Source organism: Oryza sativa, chromosome 11 (assembly GCF_034140825.1).
Source record: "Oryza sativa Japonica Group chromosome 11, ASM3414082v1".
NCBI classification, from domain to species: domain Eukaryota; kingdom Viridiplantae; phylum Streptophyta; class Magnoliopsida; order Poales; family Poaceae; genus Oryza; species Oryza sativa.
In genome coordinates this window covers 30,452,050-30,466,347 of record NC_089045.1, presented here as the reverse complement: position 1 = coordinate 30,466,347, position 14,298 = coordinate 30,452,050, and the positions used below count along the sequence as shown (strand labels likewise).

At 39.6% G+C, this 14,298-nt stretch overlaps 1 protein-coding gene across 21 annotated transcripts; it reads right to left on the bottom strand.

Annotated features, from left to right (window-relative positions):
* Positions 1 to 1,687: 1,687 nt before the first annotated feature.
* LOC4351178 (uncharacterized) lies at positions 1,688 to 4,983 on the bottom strand. 21 transcript variants are annotated; one of them, XR_010737894.1, is made up of 9 exons: positions 4,165 to 4,909; positions 3,985 to 4,033; positions 3,842 to 3,889; positions 3,499 to 3,579; positions 3,381 to 3,429; positions 3,208 to 3,293; positions 2,597 to 2,725; positions 2,076 to 2,207; positions 1,688 to 1,967 (listed from the first exon to the last, which is right to left on the bottom strand). XR_010737894.1 is itself a non-coding variant. In XM_066305786.1 (9 exons), exons 1-6 carry the CDS (start codon positions 4,966 to 4,968, stop codon positions 3,243 to 3,245), a joined length of 795 nt encoding a protein of 264 aa, XP_066161883.1. In that variant the 5' UTR covers positions 4,969 to 4,983; the 3' UTR covers positions 1,688 to 1,967; positions 2,076 to 2,207; positions 2,597 to 2,725; positions 3,043 to 3,242. The 21 variants fall into 21 exon arrangements, 15 of the variants coding, with proteins under 15 accessions (XP_066161883.1, XP_066161882.1, XP_066161885.1 ...); XR_010737895.1 differs by having other exon boundaries at positions 3,381 to 3,442; positions 3,565 to 3,579; XR_010737896.1 differs by having other exon boundaries at positions 3,565 to 3,579.
* Positions 4,984 to 14,298: the final 9,315 nt, after the last annotated feature.

The following is a 14,298-nucleotide window of genomic DNA, read 5'->3' as shown; positions in this document are numbered from 1 at the left end:
CATCTGTCTGAGCCCATCATATCTGCTGTGTATTTCAAATTTTCTCTTCCTAAGGAGAACAAATTTCAAGACCCTGAAACAGATAATTCTCTGAATTATTGACACATATTATCTTATTAACATAATAAATTCATATTTTAAGAAATAAACTTCAAAAATAGTTTAGAATAAGTAGTCTAAGCAATATAGTAAAAATATATATATTTTTAAAAGCATGGAGCAAGTAATGCACGTCAATAATTGAGTAAACTAGCTTAAAAAAGGACCTAACTCCTAGTGCTAGAATAGAGTACCGCCCATCCTATGTGCTGTTTCCGGCTAGCGCTAGACTGCTAGAACCTTTTTTACCAAAAAAAATGAAAAAAAACACTAGAGCAACAGCCTTTCCGATCAAAAGAAAAACAAAAGCAATTGTGCTTTTTCATTTAAGACTAAAAAAAGTAATTCAGCAACAGGCTGTTCGCATCGTGATAAAGGGCGAAGGCCAGTAGGCCCAGGGAGGTGGACAGGCACCCGGGTCCTAAAGAATTCCAATGCTAAGCCATCATGTTTTTACAATGGGTGCACCCCCTTTGGCCCAACATGGTCAGGCCCAGAACAAATGTGGCCCATGAACAAAATAACGATGCAAAACTGACCGACCTGCCTTGGCTCTACTTCCTCGAAGTCTGCAGGAAGCCTCGCCATGGCCGAGGCTGCCGCCGCGCTCGCGACCGCCTCTCCAGTCATCGAGACCGGCAAGTTAGTGCTTCCTTCTAATTTGCTTTGATTATTCTAGATTTCTTTCAATCTACGTGATCACATGATTAAATTGCGTCTTAGGGAATCAATTTTTGATCATTGATCTTTTCCCCAATTTCTATGTTTAGGGTTTTAATTAAATTAGGTTTTGGGAGGAAAACTGCAAGTACCATATTTCTAGGGTCATGATTTTGGCCCACGGTTACACTACGGGCCTGTTCACTTTGATGCCAAAAAAAACTTTACCAAATTTTGGCATTGCCAAATTTTAGTATAGTTGTCAAAATTTTGGCAAACTTGTCAAAATTTTGACATGATTTCTTATATAGTTACCAAAATTTGGTAGCAAACTAAATGTAGCCACTTTTTTGGTAACTTTACCAAAATTTAGTAAGGTTGAAAATGACAGCAAAGTGAACAGGCCCTACATTATTACTGTTACATTAACAACTACTATCGGTTATTTTCATTTCTGTAAGCATTTTCGTTTTACCTAATTACTTATATTGAATTAGTGGTGCCAAATACAACCATTTGTTAAAATTAGTATAGTGTTTCGTTTTTTCTAAAACATAGTATAATGTTTCTCTTTTATTAAAAAAACAAGTCTAAAGTTGCTTCAAACGAATGTGTCATCGTACATGTGGTGAAGTGGGGCACCTTAAGAAAAGATACACTAGAAAGATACACGCGCTACGCTGCGTGCGTGCAATATATGGTCAATGGCACATAGTAGATACAAATCTCCGGTATATCATACAGACTATCCAGGGCAGCTTTCTGGGATCAGCGCAAAATGAAACCCCAAAGCTTCAACTCTTGTGACCATTGGAAGTTATCAATGGCGTCTTCCATTCTTTGTTCATCACAAGAAAAAATGCAGACAACAGCCTTGAGCCCTTGAGTCGATTACAGTAAAAGAATACACAAGCATCAACAATCATGATTAGTAGTAGGGTTTTCAAGTGAAAACCGCACCTCTGGGATTATCAAGATGCAGGCACCCGATGGCGGGCTGACTGTGGTACAGAGTCGGATCGTATAAGACTGTCAGCAGAAACTCGCTCATCTGTATATTGCTACAAAATGTCAGGCTTGACAACGCTGTTCAGTTACGAAATCCTAGAAATGTCTAGCCTCTATCTGTTTTATGCATGTGATCTGAAACCCCGCTAGAATCCGCTCTTGCTGGAGAACCCTTGTGCCTTGCAATGTTTCTACAAAACCTGCAAGTGGAATCAAGCAAATGTACTAAGATAATATGGGATGTAAACTGTAACTGATTTTGCACAAGTCAGTTGAAAAATGGTCCCAGGGAGGAAAGAACTAATTACATGTCCAACTCGTGTTTTTTTTTTGTTGATTTCATGGGACCAAAGGGCAGGATCAACATTCTTGGGCAGGGACTCCTGGAGTTGTGACCTCTCCCATAGCCATTGTTCGGCTTTAGTGCACTCCCTTTCAACCTGAACAGAAACCGATTGTCAGAATAACAAGTCAGCCACAGCATTGTTGTAATATGAATGTATGATGCTTTACACAAGACAAATACAAAAAGTAAAAGTTGGTACACATTTAATACTTTGAATATGCATCTATTAAAGTGCATTTTAAAACCATGAACTGTTTCTGCTCTAAAATCCACAGTTCTACATCTCACCATATCCACATATAACAATATCAAACATGTTTATGATGCAAAAAGTCCTATCAAACATGTTTATGATGCAAAAGGTCATACAACAATATCAGACATGTTTATGATGCATTATTTGTGTGCTGAAATTTATGGAGCACATATAGATGTACTTAATTAGAGTGCACAAAAAAGAAGGGTGATGGTTACAGAACTTACAGCATATTGCTCAGGCGTGGGTAATGATTTGGCAGCCATCCTGTGGTCAACAATGCACTTAGAAAGATCCCTCGTGGCTTGAGCTCTGACCTCCTCATTTTTATAACGATTTTCAATGGGATCTAGAAGCTTTAAATATAAACACAAACATAAGAAAATGGTTTGATGGTGAGGGGAAAAATAAAAACAAAAACATTAAACCTCAGAAATAGATACCCATACTCCACTGGGTATCTATTGAATTTGATGATTTCATTTTTCTTTGCTTCTTAGTATGGAACAGGAGCAAAATTCAAAGGTTCATAAACTATGCCCATTTATCTTGATATTATGTAGATAAATTATTGAAACAATCTTAAAGTTTTTTTGGGCGGTGCTAAAAAATACTATGCCGAACAGGTTCGTTCTGATGGTAGTACACACAAGTAGAAAGGCAAGGCAATTACCTAACAAAAAGCCAACCTCATTAAAATGGAGTGTGATTAAAACCTAACCTTGTTAAACTCCAGGTTGATGTTCCATGTAATTGAAATTCCATGTGAAATTACAATTTCATTAATCAAGTATGAACAAGAATGACACATTAATTGAGCTGACAAAGTAGGACTGACCAGCATATCCATGAAAGCATCTTCATTCTCCCGGCTCATAGTTGCACCGCCTTGTCCAATGTAGCCTTGCTCGCACCCCTTTGCACCTATAAACCGTTCCAGAAGAACAGCCAAATTAATCCAAGGAAAGTTCAAGCAATGCGAATTGGCCAATGACAAAGATATGTGCTTACTCCAGTAATATTGAGAACCGACATGCCGGCATCACACCCAATGAGCCATCTGCCAATCTCAGCTTTTCACGGCGTGCCACGGTAAGTCATCGCACCATATGAATCAGAAAAGAATTACCCTCTGAGAAGGGAGGATTGGCACCATGAAGAATGGACCGCGGATAGATTTACAAAGAGGTTATACCTCTTGGTATTTTTCCTATGAAAATAAAGCATAGGAACATAGTCTTATAAGTCAAAGGGAAACATAGCAAGAAAAATCTGTTGGAATTTGAGTCCTATAAAATTCTTTGCCACTCCTATATATGAACTAAAAGGGCCCTAACACCGTAAGAAATGTTAGCTGACGGATGCAATAGACCTTTCCTTATGTAATCCATTAGACATATTGCTTTCAAAAGCAGAGTGTGAGCAGTGGCGCTGTAAAACTACAGCAAACAGTAAATTGCATAATACGTCACCTGCAGGAGAGAACGACAACACTGAATAATTGTAGCTTTTGTCATCACCTACACAAATATCACATCAATTTAATCAGAAGTAAAGAACACTAGTTCATGACTCTTTCATGTGTGCTAGTAATCAACAAGAGCAGAAAGCTTACTGAAGTGCCATAGCATATATAGCTTATGCAATACTCGAATGAATCGATTCTGGCAGAGCCAATGTGCAGCCGGCCATGAGATCATATCGCCGATGAATTAACAGACACACAATGTAAAATATTAAAACTAAGGCATCATTGAAAAAGAAACGATCGATATATCGAATTAAAGAGGCGCACCGGCCAAGCAGCAGCAGCCGCCTTGAGGGCCAGAGATGCAGCAAAAATGCAAGAGGTAAAGTGAAATGAAAGGGGGAACGATGCGCCATGGCTCTCTCTCTTTCTCTCTCTGCAAGTCTGCATTTGCATACATATCGGTCCCCTTTCTTCTGCACAATAATAGCAAATACGTCGTTGCCCGGTCTGCCGAGGTCGAACTCGTTGCCGCTGCCGAGCTCCTCACCCCATCCGATGAAGAGGAGGAAGGGGCCGCGTCGGAGAGGATGACTCGACGGGGAGAGGGGAAAGGGCGGTGCCAGCCAGCGGGACGACGGCGACAACGGCGACGAGGCACCGTTCCTCGCAGACATAAGAGAACCGAGAAGGGAAGAGGAGAGGAGCACTCACCTCCTCGCTTTCTCCGCGTCCGCCTTGAAGCCCCTGCTCGGCGACAGCGACGGCGCAACGGGGAGGCCGAGGCGGCAGCGCGAGGGGGAGGAAGAGGCATATACACCTACTCTTAGTACGGCACGGAGGGACGGTGGCGGAACGCGGGCGGCGGAGACGGTGCTCAGCGACGTTGACGGCGACGGCGGTGGAGGAGGCGGAGACGGCTGCACCCTGCGCGAGGGGAAGGCGGAGGCGGAGGCAGCCGGGGACGGGGACGACACAGTGGCGGCGGAGGAGGTGGAGGCGGCGGGGAGAGGCGGAGGACGAGGCGGCCCCCGGCAGCAGTGGTGAGGCAAGGCGGCGTCGAGTGGGTGGTGGGGAGCGAGGACGGCCGGCTAGGGTTTGTCCGGAGAATCGGACGGCCAGATCGACCATACCGCGAGATCGGACGATGGATGTAGTGGGGACCGGCACGTAACTAATCAAAAGCGAGGGGCTTTTTCACAAAAGTCAGGTTGACGTGGCTGGCGGAGGTCGCGGCGAATCCATTCGGTTTAAGAATTTTAGTATACTAGAGGTGAATTGTCCTGCAATATTGGATGGAAGGGAATGTATTACTGTCGTTCTGTATGTATAGTTTGGAAGGTGTGACAGAGACGGTGATGATATTAGCGTTGATGATACAATGCGACAACAATGGATAGATGGTCTTCAAGCTGTACTGATGCTTCTTTATATGGAATAAGACCCATGGCATCAGAAATGGAAAAGTGAATGCACAGCTAGAAGAATTTGCTTTTCTGGTTGTTTTTGTTTATAGTATAGGGAGGAAAGAAGTGCTCTGTTGTCATGTATAATGGTACAATGTGTGAAATTGAATGACTATTTTCCATGCTATGAGGGCTAATGTACGTAATGGAATTGAATGAGCTCTATGAAGAGTCCAAGTTCCTGGGCCCAATCAGCCAGCCTATAATTAAGACACTGATTTGAGCATAGTATTTTGCTGCTAGCGTGATGCATCCAAATAAGTGATTGTGGATCTGTCACAGAAAAATAAAGAACATTCATCAACAGAGATCAATCCTACTGTAATTTAAAATGTTACCTGACATGCATTATAGAGCTTCCAACTAAATCTGTACATTAAATCATTGGCAGGTACCTTGCCCTATCTATGATGCACAAACAAATCAAATTGAACCTCTAGCAGAATATCAACAACACATTATATTGATCATTGATCAACGTAACCAAATTTCAATAGTAAAAATCTGAAATCATGAGCAAATCCAGGGGAACATAGTACTGAAACATCAAAGAAGATGGAACATTCACCTTTATTTCATTATCCTCTCTGGTAATTAGCACTGATGAATTGTTGAGCCCTATTGGTGCATCATGACTTAAGAGCAAACACAGGTAGACATGAAATGATCAAATTTATATACCTAGATAAACGAAGATGTACACCAAATTTTAAGAAGCAAGCATGCTGGTAAAAGTGAGCTAATATAGCAGAGCAAAAATGAAAATCCCCCTTTTTTCCTATCACAAGCAACATTTAAGGAACAAACAAAAAAACGTAGTTAGTCATTCCATATTAGTTTGTAATAGCAAAATATGCTAAGTTTTACTTGTATTTTGGTATTCTAAGCATTGACCCTTTCAATTGGTCCCTTGTTGTCAACAATAAACATGCCTCTTCATAATTTGTTTTCTCCCTAGATTTAGTGGAAACCAATGCAATTTGTTCATTTGATATAATATTGCTATTAGAGCAATCAATGCAAGAATTGGTAGATAGCTGACCTTTCTCACACATTCCTCCATGTTCTTCTATATATGGTCAACCTCTTTGTTTTCTTTGCACTTTTGTACCAATGTATCTGAATTTGTTTTCTTTGCACTTGTATATATGGTCAACCTCTATGCAAGAATGGGCATATATATAGAAAACAAAGAGGTTGACCATCAATAGTTCAAGACTGCACTCTCCTCCTTTACAAGTGCATGCCCATAACAATTAAAAACTAACACAACAGCAAATATGTCTCTTGAACACAACCTTTGAATGTTTCTGTCACACCTCACAAAAGCAAAAACTTGATAATCTCACATGCTCATACATGCATGAGCATCAGAGTGAGAGACAGTTGTTACGATAAAAGAACCTGAAGGTACGTTATATGTGGATTCTAACCTTAAAAAATAGAAGAACCGAAAGCCACAGATATTCCATTCTCATATTTGGAATTTGTGAGTGTGCCTTTGCACGTTAGATTGCTCAAGTATTGAAATTTTGAATTGAAAAAAAATCATATCAAATGCTAGCTTGATCATTTCTTTTAACTGCTCACAATATAAAATAGACGACAGATAATTACGTGACACTGCCACGGTAGTTAGTGCAGAACATCCTAGATTATACCATGCATTTCCTCCTGTGGAACAAATTCATATTCTACAGCCAAATGATAAAATTTGAGAGCCTTTAAATAACTGCTGTGAATTAGCTCTTAGTTACTGAGTTCATGAAATTCCTAGAGAAGCAATTCAAGAACATTAAAAAAAAGTTAGGGACATCAATATAATTGAGTCATAAATTCATAATTCTTTAAGTACTTATCAGTTGTAGGTCATCAGCTCTAAAAGTAATATCAAATATCACAACTTGGTTAGTTGATAGCCACGGTTGCATAAATATAGAAACAAACAAAAAAGTGATAGTCATCACTTCTTTCCTAACTGTAAATGTATAAAATGTGATGGTAGAAAATAAAACCAAGAAAGCAATGAAACGAACTTCACAAGTGCAATGACAATCCAGTTTAATTACCTTGGTGTAAGTTGTAGAAAGCCATATGATTCCCAATGAAAATTACCGAGTTGGACTAAGAAGGCAATAGAATCCTAAACATGGCAATAAAATCCTCTCTGCGGTGGCGGGCATGACAGCAGAGAGTGCGCGGGGGAGGCCGTCACCTGCGGGAAGAAGAGAATGAGGGGGGCGGCCATTGCTTGGGCAGGAGAGAGAGCGGAGCGAGAGGAGGAAGAGGAATGGTGGCGGCTAGGGTTTGGGGAAGGGGGTTAGGGTTTTTTTTTCTATTTTACAAAAACACCCCTCATCTTATACTTTTCAGAGCGCGGTACGATTTTCCAATTTTTCTCTTCTTCGTATAGAATATTTTTGTTTACAGAGGTCCTCTAAGTAAGAACGCATAACGTTAAAACTAAGGGATAGGGACCTACAACAAATTATCAAGTAAATCAAGGGCTTTTTTGCAAAATGGCCAGCGACGACGCGGAGGCAGGAGCGCTCGCGAAATCCCTCCTCCTTCCCGCGTCCACGCCAGCGCAAAACGCTGAGGAGCGAGCAGCCGGGGGTAGGTTTTAATACTTTAGATTTAGATTTAGATTAGATTAGATGAGTAGGAAAAAAAAAGGGTTCAACTAAGGCCCCGTTTAAGGTTGCAAAAACTAATGGATTATTTTATTTTGGTGACAGATATTTAAGGGCATAATATAAACAAATGAATTAATGAATTAAGGGCTGGTGTTTCGATGTCACTAAATTCAAACAATTAGATAATCAATGAAACATTTACTGCAATCAGCTAAAACTAACTTGTATATAATCCTTATAAGCCGATGAAACGTCCAGATAACCCATCGGCTAAAACCTCGATGAAACTCTTATTAGCAATGAAAGGCATGCATATTAGTTTTTATGATTCTAAGCATGACTAGGGCTGATGCAACGCAAAATATAAAAAGAATCATAAAATCTAAACAATCAAGCCATTGACTGATTTTCAGGGTAGTGGATACCTTAGCTAATCTAGACCGACAAACAATTTAGCCGATACCAGTAAAACCCTAGAAAAGATCAGATCGATACAAGTAAATTGAATAATCAAATTAGATTAACTAAGATATATGATAAACCGGTAGGCAAATATATCAACCAAACTAGAGCAATCTAAGAGGTCGAAACAATACAGCCTTGAACAACACCAATGTAGCCGATACAATTGCCAGGGCCGGCGGAACGTAGGACTTACCCCCTCGCCAGAGATCGAAAGCCGATGCAACACGCGTCACGTGCCAAGTTCTGCCGGTTGATAAGTAAAAACCTCGGAAAAGAGGGTGGCGATACGTCGAGAGTAGTTGTATTGATCAAGAGATAGATTACAAAGACCATCGGTGTACATATTTATACCATGGGTAGATACTAGTCCATATCGGACATGACACATATTTCCTAAAGATAAAAGGAAAGATACAAGTCATGATCGGACACTAAATAAACATTTCCTAAAGATAAAAGGAAATTACTAAATCTTGTCTAATTAATAGATAGAATTTAAACCGTCATGCCAAAGTTTTCAAGGTTCCTTCTTAAACTATGTCTCTTTTGGATAAGTTTCCGTCGACTGGTTGTGCTTTTTCCTTAACTGAATTCACTAAAGAATCTTACCAAAATTTGGCGTTAACAGGATCTCATTATGAGCAAACAGATTCTTAGCAATCATTTATCAACAAGGATTCTAATGTTCTGGAATATTAAAAGGCAGAGCATAGTTGTGTTTACCTTGAAGATGTCCTAAACTTGGAAACCGCTCTCTTAGGCTTGGGCACTGCTTGAGTTACATTGGGCACCTGGGTAGTGTCAGCACCCGGCGTCTGAGTTGGGTTGGCGCCTGGAGCTAAGTTGTCGTCTTCATCAGTGTCGACGATATGGAATTTCCTCGTTCACTTCTCAGCCCTTGCTGGTGCTTGCTCTTTGACTGACCTTTTACCCTTTTGAGGGGTTTTGATTGATGGGCCCCCAGTTGGTTGCTTATTTCTTGGGCTCCTTCGAGGAGATTGCCGAGCCATAGCAAGGGGGTTTGAGATTATAGATTCATTTTCCTATAAAAGTCAAGACAAGGCAATTATATATCCAATGATTCATTCACTGCCAGAGACGAAAGAAGAGTTATAGAGACTTACTGGAGGCGTAGGATTCATTAGGCTGTATGGGATGACTGGAAGATTGTGCCCATAATCGATGACAATCCCAGTCGAGAAGACTTTGTACATCTGAGAATACATGGTCTGGAACTCGATCGAGTCTGGATCTTCCCGATTGGGGCCAGTTTGGCCTTCGTGCTGGAAGGATGGCTTTGATCTCTCTCCTTGATGGGGGCTAGTTGGCATTTGATGAAGTGCCAGAGTGACCTACTTCCCGCGTAAGCCGGCTCCCTTGATTCCAACTATTTTCTTTAGTAAGGAGTTAGCCTCAGCAAGATCAGTTCCCTCCGGCTGAGAATTCCAATGGGGACCATGGACTGGAGGGAGGCCGACAAAAGCAGGGAGGCATGGAACTGGGTTCGAGATGTAAAACCAATTCAAATGCTAGCCCTTGTTGGAGGTTCTCAAAGGAAAATTGAAGTAGTGCTTGTGGATATTTCCGCATGGCTGAAAGCTAGAGCCACCAACTACGTAGGGGTTTTCTTTGGTGGGGTGTGCTTTGAGGTAAAATATGCAGCGGAACAAATTAAAATGGGGCCGAATGCCCAAAAAGGCTTCACACAGGTGGACAAATACGGTGACGTATAGAATGGTGTTAGGGTTTAGGTGATAAATCCTAATTCCATAAAAATCCAAAAGACCACAGAAGAAAGTGGAAGTTGGGAGATTGAAACCACTATAGAAGAAGGTAGTAAATACCACAATTTCTCCAATGTTCGGTGTCGAGAATTCCTCACTGTAGGCCGATTGCCACCCGATGATTTTTTTGCCGGCAGCACGCCCTTCTTCACCGTCTCCTTCAATGTGGATTCCTTCACATCAAACGTCGCCCATTGTTCGAACGAGATTTCTCGCTCTTCCGCCATGGGTGGATATGAGAAGCTTCGGATTAGAGTTTCTTGTGGAAGAAATTTGAGGAGGTTGTTGGTGCGGAGGTGCAGATCTGCTCGAGGGCTAATTTGGGTTTTCTTTTTGGTGATTGGATGAGTGGGGAACCCTAGTCCTAGCTCCGGCGGTGGTGGTTGTGAAAAGGAGCGCGAAGGGGGATTTTTGGAAATGAAGCGGCGGAGAAGATGATGCACAGTAATCACGGTGATTTTTTTTAAGGGTATCGGTGAATTTTCTTTTTGGGCCGAAGCCCTTTAAGAGTATGCAGCCCATATTTCTCAAGTGTGGCATGTCACGTGTCTTTAGGGACTTAGGCATATTTGTTCTTGGCAATGTACGCGTGTTCAAGTGCTTAATATCTTGAAAATCATTTTATTCAGCTGTTACACAACTTTTTATGAGTTGGTACAATGCAATTTAAAAGATGGAAAACAGTAAAGCTTTATATATATAGCTGGTCTATTAACTTTTATACAAGTTAAGGCACTGTTTGGTTTATATAAAGCAATTGATTATATATAATATCATTGCTTTAGGCCACATATGTGTGCATTCTTATTCGAACACCAATACTATAGCTTTAGACTGATTGTATGATTTTGGTCAACTTTAGGCAGTTGGTAAATCTGTTTATGGGTATTATTTACTCGATTTTATACCACATATGCCATATATTTTCGAGTGTGGAAAAGCCATGTGTCTTGTAGGAACTTAAGCATATTTAATTTGTCTTGGCGATATGCGCGTGGTGTGAACCCAATACCTTAGAAAATTTCTTTATTAACTGCATAATGGGGAACAAAAAGGTTTTGGGAAGATAAATGGTTAGGAAACTTGGCCTTCAAAGATAAATATCCATCTTTATATACTATTGTCCGAATCAAAATTTCTTCTATTGCTAATATCATGGGATTTGTTCCGCTTAATATTTCTTTTAGGAAGCCTTAGTTGGTCAGAATCGTGTTTATTGGCATGAATTATGTGCTTCTATTGTACATATCCAGTTGAATCTTTCTTCTGATTGCTTTAGATGGAATTATCATCAGAATGTCATGTTCTCGATTAGGTTAATGTATCTAGCTCTAATTAATAATGGTTATATTGAGAGGATAAGAGTATTTGGAAGCTTAAGATGCCGCTTAAGATGAAGATCTTTATGTGGTACTTGCTTAAAGGGGTTGTGTTAACCAAGGACAATTTGGCGAGACGGAATTGGAATGGTAATTTAAAATGTTGTTTCTATATGAAAAATGAGACTATTCAACACCTCTTCATGGATTGTCATTATGCAAAGTTCATATGGAGAGTAATTCAGTTCACTTTTGGTCTTTCTGCTAGCATATCTCATATTTTTTATGGTTGGCTTTTGGGGTAGACAAGAAAAAGAGTAAACTGATTCTTGTAGTAGCCTCTGCCATATGTTGGGCTCTGTGGTTGAGCAGGAATGATATGGTTTTTGATAAATTACCATCTATTTTATATATGCAGGTAATTTTCAGAGCAACACATTGGCTCCGGTTTTGGTTACAATTACAAATGTGTGATGAAGATGGAGAATTTCTGAAAGTTGCATGTTATAAGCTAGAGATAACGGTTATGCAACTTTTTGCCAACTATTGATGTAGATTCATAAATAGACTTGAATTAATGTGTTCTCCTTGTCTTGGTTTTGTTTTTTTATCTATTTTGGTTGATGTGTTCTATTTTATTTGGACTACACTCTTTTCTAGAGTACTAGATTGTAATAATTAGCTGTAACTCTTTTGAGCAAAGGCCAGGATGTTATATTCCATTATCTAAAAATAAAGGCTTTTTATTAAAGTCGTTTGCTATGTGATTTTTATAGACGTAGTTGGCTTTAGGCTATGTGCATTATATCATTTAAAAACAGTCGGTATATCACTCGGATCATGCTATTCAGGGATTCATGATATAAATATTTCTTTCTTTTACAATTACAATCTATTTTCTTATAAAATATGGTGACATATGACCTTTTTTTAGTATTTTTTTACAAACAACAAATAAATTTCCCGTGCATCTGCACATGCTTTCTTCCTACTTTTTCTAAAAGACCAATATTATGGCTTTAGGCTAATTATAATATATTTTTTTGGTCATTTATAGGCAGTGGTAAATCATTTGAGCATTAGTACTTGGGATTTTACACCACGTATGCCATATATTTTTCAGGTGTGATGAAGCTATGTGTCTTATAGGGACTTAAGCATACTCATTTTTGCGATATGCGCACGGTGTGTGAACCCAATACCTTAAAAAAATCCTTTGATCGCTGCATAAAGGCTTTTTTATTAAAGACATTTGCTATGCAATTGGTAAAGGTGACCAATAGCATGCTTTTGTGGCCTTTTATAAACTGGTTTCTTTTTTCATAAGAGTCAGGTACTATTGGGTTTTATTTTCAAAGATGCAGTTGGCCTAGTGCTACACGCATTCTATACATGGTTGCCCTAATGCTACGTGATTTTTTTTTATAAAGTCACAGTTATCCTTGAGCTATGAGCATTATATTTTTAAGACGTGGTTGCCCTAGGGCTACACGCATTATATTCTTAAGCCACGGTTAGCCTAGAGCTACGTGCATCATATTTTGTGCAGTCAGTATATCATTTGGGTCATGTTACTCAAGGATTCACACCGTATATGCTATAAATTAATATTAAGTCATTTGGTTGACTAAAAAGCCACTCGGTTGGTTAATTTATTTACTCCTTAACCATATGCTTAGTTTGTTCAACTAACCACATAGTAATGGCAGGTCTATCCGACTGATTATAGGGAGTAGATTATGTTTATGGAATATGTAACGGATCATGACTTAGGTATTACGTTTCTTTATATATTATGGAACGACCTAAAGTCTTGGTTCGGTAATATTGTAAAATAGATTAAGAAAACTGATGTCGTATTTGGGTAAGTTTCTCTCTTTGTAACCTTGCCCCCCCCATCCTATATAAGGTGGGCAGGGAGCCCTTCAAGGGTATAACCACAATCAGATCGTTAGATCAATATACACCCGGCGGATACAATCTCCAAACAGGAGTAGAGTATTGTCTCTCATTGAGAGAGACTGAACCTGTCTAAATCTTTATGTTCCGCATCCATCCATTTTGAGATCTCGTACACTATCCCCTTTTACTATTGCTGATTTCCAGAATCGACAACGTCTCAATAATGTTTGTCTATATCGGCTAACAGGAGAGGGGCAAGGTTGCTGGGACTGGTACGGTAATGCAGGTAAATAATGTCTCCCTTCTGCTGGTCTATATCGTCTAGTGGGAGAGGGGCCTTATATGACATACCAGACTCTCTCCGGCCAATATAGTACTAATATAGTAATATAAGTACATGAATAGTATGATGATGGAGGATGCCCTGATCACCTAGTTCGACCGAGCAAAACAAAACTTCCCAGGCTTGCAATGAATAACTTTGTTGCTACTCTTTCACAGTTGACAAATTTCATTCAATTTTGCAAAGAACAAGTTTTTCAAGTTTCAACTATTTGTGAAAGCTCGATATAAGTTAAAAAAAATTCAAACAAATCTCTTTTCAAAGTTGGCAAGTTACATTTATGTGCCACAATACTGAAAAAACTCCACGAGGTTTTAGTTTCAGAGCAGAAAACTGAGCTCGAGAAGAAGGGGGTTGAAAAGATTGGGAAGATACGTAAAACGAAATTAATATGAGTATTAACTATTTTAGATTTCAAAAATAGATTAATATGATTTTTTAAAGCAACTTTCCTATAAAATTTTTTTGCAAAAAATGTACCGTTTAGTAGTTTGGGCAGCGTGTGCGCGGAAAACGATGCGCTTTCTCACCCAATCTCACCTGAAT

Coding starts and splice junctions, on each gene's coding strand:
- LOC4351178 (XM_066305786.1), bottom strand. CDS start 4,968: ATGGTCGATCTGGCCGTCCGATTCTCCGGACAAACCCTAGCCGGCCGT. Junction 4,034..4,551: donor GACGCGGAGAAAGCGAGGAG/GTGAGTGCTCCT, acceptor TGGCTCTGCCAG/AATCGATTCATTCGAGTATT. Junction 3,294..3,380: donor CGGTTCTCAATATTACTGGA/GTAAGCACATAT, acceptor AACGGTTTATAG/GTGCAAAGGGGTGCGAGCAA.